Source organism: Triturus cristatus, chromosome 5_1 (genome assembly GCF_964204655.1).
Source record: "Triturus cristatus chromosome 5_1, aTriCri1.1, whole genome shotgun sequence".
NCBI classification, from domain to species: Eukaryota; Metazoa; Chordata; class Amphibia; order Caudata; family Salamandridae; genus Triturus; species Triturus cristatus.
Genome location: NC_140587.1, coordinates 802373813 through 802386757, shown reverse-complemented (window position 1 = coordinate 802386757; position 12945 = coordinate 802373813). Strand labels below are relative to the sequence as shown.

At 43.1% G+C, this 12945-nt stretch overlaps 1 protein-coding gene across 1 annotated transcript in view; it reads right to left on the bottom strand.

Annotated features, from left to right (window-relative positions):
- Positions 1–12945, bottom strand: part of SMCHD1 (structural maintenance of chromosomes flexible hinge domain containing 1) — a 1955900-nt gene that overhangs the window by 1556584 nt on the left and 386371 nt on the right. Inside the window, exon 13 of the mRNA XM_085605822.1 lies at positions 7380–7577. Coding sequence (XP_085461948.1) covers positions 7380–7577 — 198 coding nt within the window. The remainder of the gene's footprint in view (positions 1–7379; positions 7578–12945) is intronic.

Below are 12945 nucleotides of genomic sequence, written 5' to 3'. Positions count from 1 at the left end.
AACTAATAAGTGATCTAACCTTAGCAGGATAGAAGCAATTCCATATATCTGAATCTTCAATTTTAAGTAGCTTTATTTTACGTATTAAGTAATCATGTATCTGAATATATTTAAATTGTGCGGCTGAAGGTAGTTTGAAAATTATTCTTAGCGTCTCAAAGGCCAATAGTCCGTCATTACCGTAGAGATCTCCAAGTGTTTCAATTCCGGCATCTTTCCACTTGTAAAATATACCATCATGAAATATGTCCGGGAGACCGGGGTTAGCCCATAAAGGCAGTTGAGGATGGAACAAAGACGTATTGCATTTGGCTAAAATAAGTTGCCAAATTTTAACAGTGTCTCTAATCGTCTTAAATTTTACCCGTTTAAAATAGTTTGGGTCATTAGTTTTGGCTAGAAACATATTGGAGTCCTCGCCCAGGGCGAATTGATAACAATACAGCGCTTGTGTGTTGCGGACAAACAGGCCACGGAGACGACTCAGGAAAGCAGAAAAATAGTATACTCTAAAGTCGGGAAAGGTCAAGCCACCTTGATTAAGAGGTAGTTTAAGAAGATTAATTGACCTACGAGCCTTCTTGTATCCCCAGATGTAACTGCTAAAGATCCCATTGAGCCGTTTAAAGTATGCGTTATTGACGAAAAGAGGTATGGACCTAAATAAATATAAGAATTTAGGTAGTATGTTCATTTTGATTAAATTGATCCTACCAACCATACTTAAGGGGACCTTGTGCCATTTTTTAAGAGTTGTAGCAGTTTCTTTAAGAAGAGTCTCGTAATTGAGATTAATTATCTCATTAGTATCTGAAGAAATTTTAATACCAAGGTAAGTGGCTGTTCTGCAAGTCCCTACTATTTGAGTCATCGGTTTGAAGTTCAGAATAACTTGAGTTTTATGTGAGTTGAGTTTATAACCGGAGACTAACCCAAATTTGTTAGCCTCCTCGGTGATTCCCAGTATAGCTAACGGTATATTGGTTGAATAAACCGCGATGTCATCAGCATACGCCGTTATTTTTAGTTGTTTCTGACCGTGTATAAAAGGAGTAATATTAGGATTTGCTTGTAGTGCGACAAGAAAAGGTTCGAGCGACAATGCAAAAAGCAAGGGTGATAATGGACACCCTTGCCGAGTGCCGCGAGAAATTAAGAAGCTGGCAGAGGTTAGCCCATCATAGCAGAGCCTGGCTGTAGGGCGATCATAAAGAGCCTGAAGCCATTTGAGGAATTGACCATGGAAACCCATAGTGATCATTGTTGACCAGAGAAATTCCCACCCCACTCGGTCGAAGGCTTTTTCAGCGTCCAATAGAATCATACCGAGTGGGGTGGGTCCAAGCCTGGCAACGTCGAATGCGGTAATGGCCATATTAATATGAGCGGTAGTATCTCTTCCCATGACAAAACCATGTTGGTGAGGGGACACCAAATGAGGGATAAGTGGAGCTAGTCGGGAAGTAAGTACCTTGGCGAAGATTTTGGCATCTGTATTGATTAGTGAAATGGGTCGATAGGACCCACATTGATCCGCCGGTTTGCCCTTTTTTAAAAAAAAGACCATCCTGGTTGTATTCCAGGATTTGGGAGCCTCCCCATTTATCCCAACATTACTAATCACATCAGTAAGTAATGGCAGAATTTCCTCCGAGCATTTTTGGTAGATGTCTAATGGGATTGTATCCTCTCCAGCAGCTTTACCTAAGGGTAGTGAAGCGATTGCTTTTCTGATCTCTTGCTCAGTAATATTTTCAGAGAGCAAATCCATATTTTCAATCTGTTTGCCTTTAGTTATATTAGTGTCTAAATATTCTTGAATCTTGTTCAACTCAGGTAGCTCCTCTGGAGTATATAATGTACTATAAAATGCAACGAATTGCTGGAGAATCTGTTCGGGTTGAGTGTAAACCAAATTGTTTGGGCCCTTAATTTCTTTTATAAATGTTTTAGATTTATCATCGGCGATTTTATATGCCAAAATTTTGCCAACCTTATCCCCGCTCTCATATTGAGATATATGGAATTTTTGTAAACTGTTTAAGTTTTTCTCCATAAGTCTAGTTTTAATAATGAGCTTAGATGAAGCTAACTTTTGACATATGTCAGATAAGTTTGGCACGCCCTGTATCAAAGCCTGTGAGAGCTGTTTTTCAAGCGTAGTTATGGTGTTACTCAAAGCCGCCCAACCACGTCTATATAGGGAGTTTTGATTGAAAACAAACTGTTGTGTGAACCCGCGGATGCTGGCTTTAACCGTATCCCAAACTATGCTTGGAGAAGCAGAATTAATATTTATAGCAGTAAATTCACGTAAGTGTGCTTTGAGTTGTGTTATGTAATCAGTGTTAGATAGTAAATGTCTGGGAAATGTAAATGTCCTAAGTTTCCGGTTGGTCCGTGGTAGACTAAATGATAATATGATTGGATTGTGATCCGAGGCAACTCTTGGACACAACTCGATGGAGCTGTTCTTTATGATATTATCTGATGCCCAGACCATATCAATTCTTGAGCAAAGTCGGTGGGGGGGCAGAGTAGTATGTAAAGCCGGCAGTAGAGGGGTATATTGTTCGCCAGACATCTTTTAAATTGTGGATACGTCCGAGTTCGATAAGTGCAGCTCGTGAGCGACGCATCCTCTGAAATGCTCGTTGTCGAGTAGTATCAATATTGTAATCCATAATAAGGTTGAAGTCCCCCATTATAATAAGTTCCCCACTGCTGTCCAATAGTTCAATATTTAACCTGTCTATAATAGACGGGTCATCAATATTCGGCCCATAAAAAACACAGAAGGTAAAAGTATTGTCATCCCAGAGCACTTGAGCGATAGCCCAACGGCCATCTTTATCAACCTTAGTTTTAGTCAGTTCTATATTTAATCTTTTCTGTGCCAAAATAGCAACACCTCTAGTTGGTATACTGCATTCTGAGCACACATACACGTCGTATCCTAACTGCCCCAGAAGCTTACGGTCAGAGTAGATGATATGTGTTTCAGTGAGCAAGGCGATCTGGGGTTTATACAAATTAAGCTCTTCAGAGACAAGCCGTCTCTTATTCCTGCCATTGAGTCCCGCTACATTCCAGGCCAAACATCTGATTCTGTGTGTCATTTCGATCTGTTAAAGCGCTTTGCCTGTTTTTGATTTCGATTTTTCGTACTGCATTGCAACGACAAAAAAAAATTATAATAACAAATAACCTTCCCCTCCAGCCTGATCATTTTAACATTTTTATCCCCCCCAAACCCACCAAACCCACCCCCAGAGAACCACCCTCGGAGGTTCAAATAAGAACCCCTATCCCAAAGAGGAGGAAAACCTCTTATACCCAGCTGCCGGTTGCTGGGCAGCGCAAAAGAGAAGCAGCAGAGGAGGCCAACCTACTAGGCAAATATTGGATCTTTCTGTTGATATAGTTTAATTGCAATTAGTATACTATAGTTGTGTGAATGTATAGATGTGTGAGTGCACCTATTCCCCCTTTTTTTTTTTTTTTTTTATTATTGAATTTCTTTTTTTTTTTTTTTGTTGATTTACCCCCTGACTATATATTGAGAAATTGATATGTAATTCTCGCTCAGCTCTAAGATGTTAAGGTGTTAGTTTCGTTAGAACCTGTTGTGCCTCTTTTTCGTCTATAAATGTATATGTCCGCCCACCATGGATGACTTTTAGACGAGCAGGCTCCTGCAAGAAGGCCTGACCACCCAGAGCCTTAAATGGATCAATGAGCTGGCGTAGCCTCCAGCGTCTATCCATAGTAGTTTTGCTAAGATCTGATCTTACCAAGAAGGTGATAGAATCAATTGTGACAGGCGAGTTAGGCCTAGCTTTGAGTGAGACAGCCTGCCTGAGGAGGAAATTCCCAAAATAAATCAGAAAGGGACGAGGAAACCTATTCGCCTTGTTTACTGTAAAAGAGGGGAGTCTGTGTACTCTCTGGAGCTGAGAGTCCCAATCCCAATCTGAAAGGTCCGGGAAAGCTTTCTGAAACAGTGATACCATATATGCCCTAGGGTCAGCCCCTTCTGATCCTTCGGGTATGCCAAAAAGTCTTAAGTTGAGGCGTCTTTGTCTATTTTCTATATCTTCGACCTTGTCTTGTAGCTTTCCAATCTGTTCCTGATATTGATTGACCACACTCTGATTACAGGCAGTTATCTCCTCCACATTTGAGACCCTTTGCTGTAAGGATTCTATGTCCTGTACGACCCCTCCCACCTTTTGATTTAAGTCCTGAATGGAATGCTGTATCTTGGCATTATCCTCTCTGAGTTGGAGAAACTGTGATTGTGTTTCCTTATGTTGATCAGAGAGAGTCTGTAAAATGATATTGAGGGGAGAACTATGTTTTCCTAATCTGTCAGAGTCAAGATCGGAAGAGAGCGAAGTGTTTATATGATCAGAGGGAGGATATTCTGGAACAATAAAGGGCAGAGTAATTTGCTTAGGAGTTGTAATATTAGATGTTGAGCTTTTCTCCTGAGTATCTATAGTAGTCAAGCTACTTGAGGCATTTAAAGAATTGGAGGCAGGTAGACATGGATTAATGAGTGCAGGAGCAGAAGCAGGAGTAGAAGAGGAGGATGCTGGTATGTCCGTTTGTACTAGAGATTGAGCCAGAGATGTTTCCTTTGTTTGGTCTCCCAACAGGGAGTTAGCACCGGACAAGCGTAAAGCCATCTTCCTAACATTTCCATTGGCTTGGATCCATTTGCGGAGAGGGCTATTTTCAGTTATGGGCTTGACTTGTGATGGTAGAGTAATAGTGGCAGCTTTCAGGGTAGCTGAAGATTTGCCTGCTTTTAGCTTGTTTTTGACCTTGAACCTCCCCTTTTTCCGTGAGGATTTTCTTATGGCGTTAGCCGGAGAGATGAGAGATGATTCGGATTCTTCATCGGACTCTGCATCATTATCATGGTTGAAGTCTGAATTTCCAGGATCATAGGAAGTCTCTCCTTGACCGCCCAGCCCTCCACCCAGGATAGCTGGAGTGAGCAGAGGTAGCGCCGGTAGTTCGTGACTCGGAGGTGGCACTACCAGGGTAGTTGAGGAGTGAAGAGCTGTATTTACATCCTCTTCGGCATTTCCAGACATCATAACCTCACTAATGATCTTAGTTTGGAGAGAAGAAGGCTCAACATTTAGCAATGCACCAGTCAGGCACGCTGGCGAGGCAGACGGCGGGCCGGGAGAGAGTGTACCCCCAGGAGCAGAGAAGTGCCCTAAATCCATGTTTTCCCCCAGAGAACCGTTGTTGCAGAGGAGAGGTAGTCCTGGCCCCCCTTCACCACTGGAAGTGATAGTAGGAGCGGCCAAAGGGGGAGGGCGGATCAAGGGCTTAACCATATTTAATGAATTGGATGTTTTAGGTGTAACCGTCGGGGGTCGGTCAGAACCGTTACCCGTATCAGTTCCACCCCCAAGCCCATCTGCAGAGGCATTATGGCTCGCTCGTAAAGTAGGGACCGAAGCTCGCCCAGCCTGATGAGAACTATTTCGCCCAGTGCGGGCGCCTCGCGCTATCAACTTAGGGGCCATGAAGGAGCGGTAAATACGCTTAACCACGTGCTCCCCCCCCCGAATAATGAGAGAAGAGCGCCGAAAAGTTAAGCAGCAGGAGTCCAGAGCTATGGAGAAGGCAGGTGTCCGTGAGCCTGAGCACCGGGGGGAGAGTGAATCGAACTGACCCCAACAGACGCTGGAGTGCCTTATAGATGAGGAGCATCAACTCGGAATTCAGTAGTTCATAAACTCAGCGTGAGTCCATCAAATAACAGCACAATCCAATTATAGCCAGGGTGCAGGGCTGTTAAAGTGGAAAGGAAACCCCAGTAGCGACAAGCGCCTCACCTCTCATGCCTCTGGAAACTCCTCTGTAGAAAGCCGTGGTCGAGGGGCACTTTCTCCTCCGTATGCTGGACGCCGTACCAGTCGAGGGCTCCCGTCTGAGTCTTAATCTTCAGGCTGCACCTCTAGCGCTGTTCAGCGCTGTTCAGCTCCCCCCTGAGTGTGTATGAGAGCCCACAAGAGTGATAGCCAGGCTTGGACCGAGCTCCGATGTTTGCTCGTACAGCCCGCCGCCACGGAATCCAGGGACTTTAGACCGCAGCTGTTTCAAGGAACGGAGCCGGAACCATTAGCGAGCACGCTGCCGTTGCTCGTTGTGCTCGCTGCGCTCGCTGTGTGCTTAGCCCATATCAGCAGGTAAGTAACGATATGCCTTGACCTCGTCTCTTGTTAGAGCTTGTAAAACGCCACAGTTAACATGATGCGGGGGGGCACTCCCATCAAAGCTATATTCGAGACATCAATTTCTTTTCAAACGCTAGAGACCCCCATTTTCCACTGAAGTGATAGCAGAGACCTCCACTGCTGCAGCTCCGTGGCGAGTCAGCCCGCCATCTTGACTGAGGATGGTATATCAAACAATTGTAAACGTTATCTCATTTGTGAAGCTAAACGTGCAGTTTAGGTACACTGCCCTACACAATTTCATAATATATCATCGCGTTTGGTACAAAAGCCAGCAGCAAATGTCTGATAAGGACCTACAGTAATAACCATGTTTATCCAAATGAGAAATAAAATAACCTTATATACACACAAAACAGGTCTATGGTATCGTGTAAAGCAACTTAGAACTGTCCAGCTTTGCAGGTTTTTCCGTCCCATCATTTCTGCCCATTCAGGGCTTTATCACGATTGAGAAAATAGATATCTGTTGTACCTCTTGTAAGATACTGTACATATTTATCAATATTCTACAATATTTATTTTCTATTGGATATTTATTGGTATGCACTGATAACCAATTATATTTATCGATATTTATGGTTATTTATTGACAGGGTTTTGATTTGTATATAGACAAGATACAAAATGAATAGTTTTAGGAGAAGAATACCAATGAATGATATGAAACGGGCTCTCTCCTTATTCATTGTAAGGTGGCCGCCACTGTTACCATGAAATTACATGCTTTGAATACAAGTCCGTTTTCCATTTTGGCCAAAAGTAATGAATTGAAGGGTATTTAAACTTTATGGATTCATTGTCATACTGACATTGACAAAGGCCGTCATGGCCGAAACGCGTTTGTTCAACTACGGGACAGTAATAAAGTAAACCTTCATAGAACCAACTCAAGTGTGCGCCACACTGTTTTATGCAGAGTTTGGACGAATATATATATTTATATATAGTGATCTATTACATAAAAAAATATTTTTTATCATTGCATTTGGTACAAAAGCCAGCAGTAAATGTCCGATAACGAACTACGGTAATAAACATGTTTATCCAAATGAGAAATAAAATAACCTTATATACACAAAAAACAGGTCTATGGTATCCTGGCAACCAACTTACGAACTGTCCAGCTTTGTAGGTTTTTCCGTCCCATTCTATTGATGCGTAGGTTGCCCAAGAACTCTGCATTCTCTTGGCAGGAAGGTCTGTACGAGTTATGATACCTTTAAAGCCGATGAATTTGATCTGCTTATCAAATGATTCATGGCACTGCTTCAACCAGAGCGCAAAGTCTCTCTCAATTTTAACTCTCTGCTCCTGTAATATAATTTGATTATTTTCTCTTTACATATATTCATGCAAAATAGTTATAACAAAACCTGAACAATTGCACACATCCTGACGACATTACATATACAATCTATCTGGGTAAACAAAGTTTCAAAAATTCATTGAGCGGTTTTCAGTCTAAAATGAAGCAAGATTACCTATTCTAACTAGAAAACGAGCGTACATTTATTTGAATGCTAATTAACTTACAAGAAAACTAGACATTGAAGCTAAATAAATGCCCTAGTATCAGTTCCATCAAGGATATTATAAAACAGAGCAGTCGTTAACTACAGTCAAATGTCGTGGCATTCATGCCATGAAGTTTATCCATACCACAAAGCCACACACAGGAGTGAAACAAGGCCCCATAGGAAACTGATTGCTTACAGGGAAATGTAACATTTGTAGCATATGAAGTTTATTAAGATGTTATTTAGCAAGAATTTATCAGCATCTGATCATTGACAACTGCGGCAGCAACGACGGGGACGCAATCCATTTACATCTGGAGGGAACAGCAACACCCTGCCTGCAGAAGGACGAAATTCACTGGAGCCCAAGAGATTTAGCCCACCATGAGGAACCTGGGATCTACTCAGCATACACTTTGCATTATTCCAATGTACAACCCCTCCTTACGTGCCTGCTTTATAATGTTTAGCTAAACATTCTATTACGAATCATGCTCGGGCTGCTTTTGAATCTATGCCTGTTACACTCAGATGCACATCAATTCTCTTCATCTTGTCACTGTTGTTTCACTGACACTATAGTGATGTATTTTTACTACAAATAAGTTTTCTAACCGACTACACCGACATTATGTTGCTGGGCACAGAAGTGGGAGCTTGGATAACAATGGCAAAGGAAGAATACTGCAGAATCGCGTTTCTGAAGTTCTCTTAATGCATTCATTCATCAAATACCATTCAGTGGTCGCATTTTGTGAGGAATTAGTTGCACCTTCAGCTCAAAGTGGATACATTTGGCATGGTGTTAGCTGGAACTGAGAGCCAGCCACCTTGAGACTGCACCTCCAACATTACATCGTTCCATGCAAGGTTTTGAATATGGTAGCTATTTTGGATGCTCACCTTCTGGAACTCATACATTCCATGAGAAAAGTGTGCTAAAATACACTACGTGTTGATGTGAACTATTGTATCTTCACACAGAAATACACACATCGGTACCCTACAAATTTACGATTTTCTATTCATATTTCACTTTACTCCAATAATTCAACATGTTTATTCTTATTACAGTTTTTCATCTACGAAAAGTGCCATGCACTAGAATTAGTAAAGAAATTTATGATGAGAATCTACAGAACCTAGACAACCCCGATGCTTTTGGAGGATATTCAACTAAATATTATTGGGCTCTTTAAATGTAATTTAAATTTTAATAAGAGGGAAACAGAAAAAAAGGTAAAGTGTGGCATACAAGCGAGTTCATGAGTTGGGATGGAGAAATCAAAGATGCTAAAAACTGCTTCGCAAATGGATGATTCCAAACAAATTCATTTGTTTCCTAAAGCACTGGGAAAATTAGAAGGATACTCTTGAAACTTTTTTTAAAAAAAATTTAATATATTTTTATTGAGTGAGAAAACAGGGGGAAAAAAGGTCGGATTCTCTCTCTCCCCTACATAATTTTTTTAAAATCAATCAATCAATCTTGTCTTTATTTCGGCATATTTGCCATAAAAGAAGAAAAAAAAAAATAGATAAAATATAGGTACAGTACAAAACATCAATTACAGAGACAGTCAATTCATTTCATAGGATTATAAAATTCTTTGAATAGTCCCATGTAATCAGGTGACTATTTTCCTTTGGTATAATTCCCATCGCTCCTACCTCTTGTAAAAGGGTGCGTCACTATTTAAAACGCATATAAAAAATATCTAAAAAAGGTAAGACATCTAGAATTCATTGTTCCTATGTTATGCAATCAACCATGAATATGTGGAATAAAACGACAAAAATCGGAACCATTAGAACCTGGTTAATCAGTCTAAAAATCAATTAATTAATTAGTATTATTAAAAAAACATCGTAGACTGAGCAGGAAGAGAGGTACATCTAAACTGAAGGCGACTCAATCGTTAGCAATTTCCTTCTCTTGGTCCACATTGCTAGCAGGAATTTTGCAACAGCGAATACACATCACATCACATCAGTTTTGAGTATCCTATATGCCGGCAAACAACCTACAAACCCCAGGTTCCTACACAGTGGGACAAGCCAGTATCTCCGGATATTGCGATAAGCCGGGCAGAAGAATAGAACGTGCAAGTCATTCTCTAGATTGCAGGAGCAGCCAGGGCATTTTAGAATGGAGTTGGTTGACCAACCACATGTGAATGCCCTTAGTGGTAATGAACTGTATCTCCATTGCAAAAACAGTTTCCTGGCAAGCACGGGAAATATATCGTCCAGGAAAGGTTCTTGAAAATAAACACACTTGCTAGAGAGAAAAACATCTATTAGGGAACCCGCCTCTACTTTGAGTATGGTCTGCTCAAGCTTACTCTCATAGAACAGTGTGGAAAGTTGTTTTTTAGAAAGTGCAATACAGTGCGTGGCAGGATCATCCCAAATGCCCGGCAGTCCTATCCGCCTGCTTTCGGACTTGACGTACATGAGCCAGGGTATCTTCTTGATCATTTGAGAGTCTAGAATCTCGATCAACTCCTGCCTATAATTGATTAGTTCTCGGGTTACCCAAAGCCTTCTCCAGAATCTAATGGGTTTAATACCCAGTTCCTGGGCAATTGGTCGCAAGTCTAGGTCTAATCTCAGTGGGAGTAATGGAGTGCTAGGGGGAAGGGCCAGCATTTGTCTTAAAAACTTGTTTTCAGCTAGTGTGATTTTCGCATGGCAAGCATGGCCCCATAATTCTCCCCCATACATTACTGCTCCCCTGGCTTGGGATTTATAGATTTCAAGGGGTGGTCCAATCGGCCTAATGGTCGACATGTTTGCGAGTTTCAAGATTCCCCCGGTCATCTGCACCAATCTTAGCTGAGACTTGATTTGCTGGGGATACCACGCCAAGTCCTCACCCAGGGTTACCCCTAGATAGTCAAAGGTGTGGACTCTCTCAAGTGTGGTAGAGCCTATGCAGGGATTTGGGCGAGTGGTCTTCGTAGGGTTGAAAATCATGAACTTGGTTTTCAGTGCATTGATCTCCAACCCTCGACTAATACAAAAGGACTCAAAGCCGGAGAGAACACACTGAATGCCCATAGGTGATTTTGAGAGGAGAAGAGTGTCGTCAGCAAACATAATTGCCGGCACTCTCCTCCCCCCAAGCCTAGGGGCATCCGTGTCCTTGACCTTATTCAGATATTCAATCATCCCGTTGATATAGAGGCAAAACAGGGTCGGTGCCAAAACACAGCCCTGTCTTACCCCCCTACCAACGGGGAATTGCTTCGTTAGAGCCCCATGCTTCCCAAACCTAACCTGAGCATAGTTCGAGCCATGGAGCCTGATCAGGATGTGCAACAGGTGGTGAGGCAGGCCCAATTCATCCAACACACTCCATAACTTGTGTCGTGGAACCAGGTCGAAGGCCGCACGGAGGTCCACGAACACTGTATAAAGACGTCCACCCTCTATGGTGACTGTCTTCCAGTATATAAGGCATAAGCGGAAGATCTGGTCAACAGTTGATGTATTTTTCCTGAACCCCGCTTGGAAGGGGCTCAGCACTGAGTGCTCCTCCAACCAGTCCTGAAGATGATCTAATATCAGCCTGGCAAATATTTTCTGAGGAACATCTATCAGGCAGAACCCTTTTTGAAGATGGGAACTATCTCTGCTCCCAGCCAAGTACTGGGCAGCCCCATCCCTCTTAAGATTGCGTTGTACAGGATGGTCAAGTACGGGGCCCAAATCTTTGGCTCATGCCTAAAAAGGTCTCCCGGCAGTTTGTCAAAACCCGGCGCCTTCCCTGGCGTAACCTTCGCAATCGCTGCACATACCTCCTCGTGAGTGAACTCCAGCTGGTCTTGTTTCACAGACCACACAATAGGGGAGCTGGCTAGGTCAGTAACTGAGCTGTACAAATTGCGAAAGTGCTCCTCCCATACCTCCGTCGCAATGTTAGGCTCGATAGCTGTCATCGCCTCCCCAGATCCGGTATTGACAATTGCCCAAAACTCGCGATAGTTCTTGGATGCCAGGGCAGAAGTCAGCTTGGACCATTTGTCGTGGTCCCACTCCGTTTTGGCAAGGTCGAGCATTCTCCTGTACTCAACCCTCCTTGCCTTGACTAGCTGTTTGTTGTTCATTTTTAGTGCCTGTATTAATCTGGTCTTTGCTTGCCTACAGGCAGCATTATACCATGAGGGCGATCGAATTTTCAAGAGGCGAGCAGGTTTCTCTGGGTTCAGTACTTCAGCCAGGGAGCCGACCAACTCCTCATGCAAGGCCAAAAGTTTGGAGTCAGATCCATTGGGACTCGGGTGGACAATTACAGCATTCAGCTTTTCAAAAACAGGGACTGCTCTAAAGTACAGTTTTTGTAGATCTTCCGGATGATCAACTAGTTTGTTCCACCTCACCCTGCGCCTATCATTAGTCACCGTCAATCTCAGGTCGGGGTCCCCAGGGCTTGGTTCCTTAATAAAAGAGAACCCGGCCATACTGAGCTCCAGGATTAGAGCGTTGTGGTCACTCTCCGGTCTTGGCACCACTACGAAGTCGATGACCCTAGGCCATAACCTGGTTTCTGCCATAATATAATCCAGGTGAGATTCTGCTCCTGGTCTATTAAATGTTTGTTTCGCAGGTATGTCCGATGGGAATCGGCCATTACAGGCCCGAATTGAAAATTTTAGGGTTAGGGAGGTTATTTGAATGGCCAGGAAGGGGCCACGACCCGATTTCATTCCCATCACGGGAGGAATTGCCCAGGCTTCGTCCTCTGTCAACGAAATGCCGTCTCTCAAACCATTGCGAGGCTCGTAGTGGCAGTTCAGATCCCCGCCAACCACGAGATATACACCACTCGGTATGGTTTGCAAGAAAGCAGCCAGTTCCGTGATTGTTGTTGATTCTTTATTTAAGCCAACCGGGCGGGCATATACATTGACCAATGCGAGTTTACTTGAATTTGGCCATTCAAGGACCACACATTGGACATCCCAAGTGTGATCCAACCCATATGGTCAACCCCCCTGATGGACGGCCCCTTCCGCCCCAGCTCGCCGGAATACTGAATGAGTCAAATCCCCTACGTAGGGTTTCTTCGCAGGCCCATGTCTCCTGCAAGAGGCATACATCACACTCATCAATAAATGATCCCCAATCAGGACACGCCAGTTTGTTGGACAAACCCG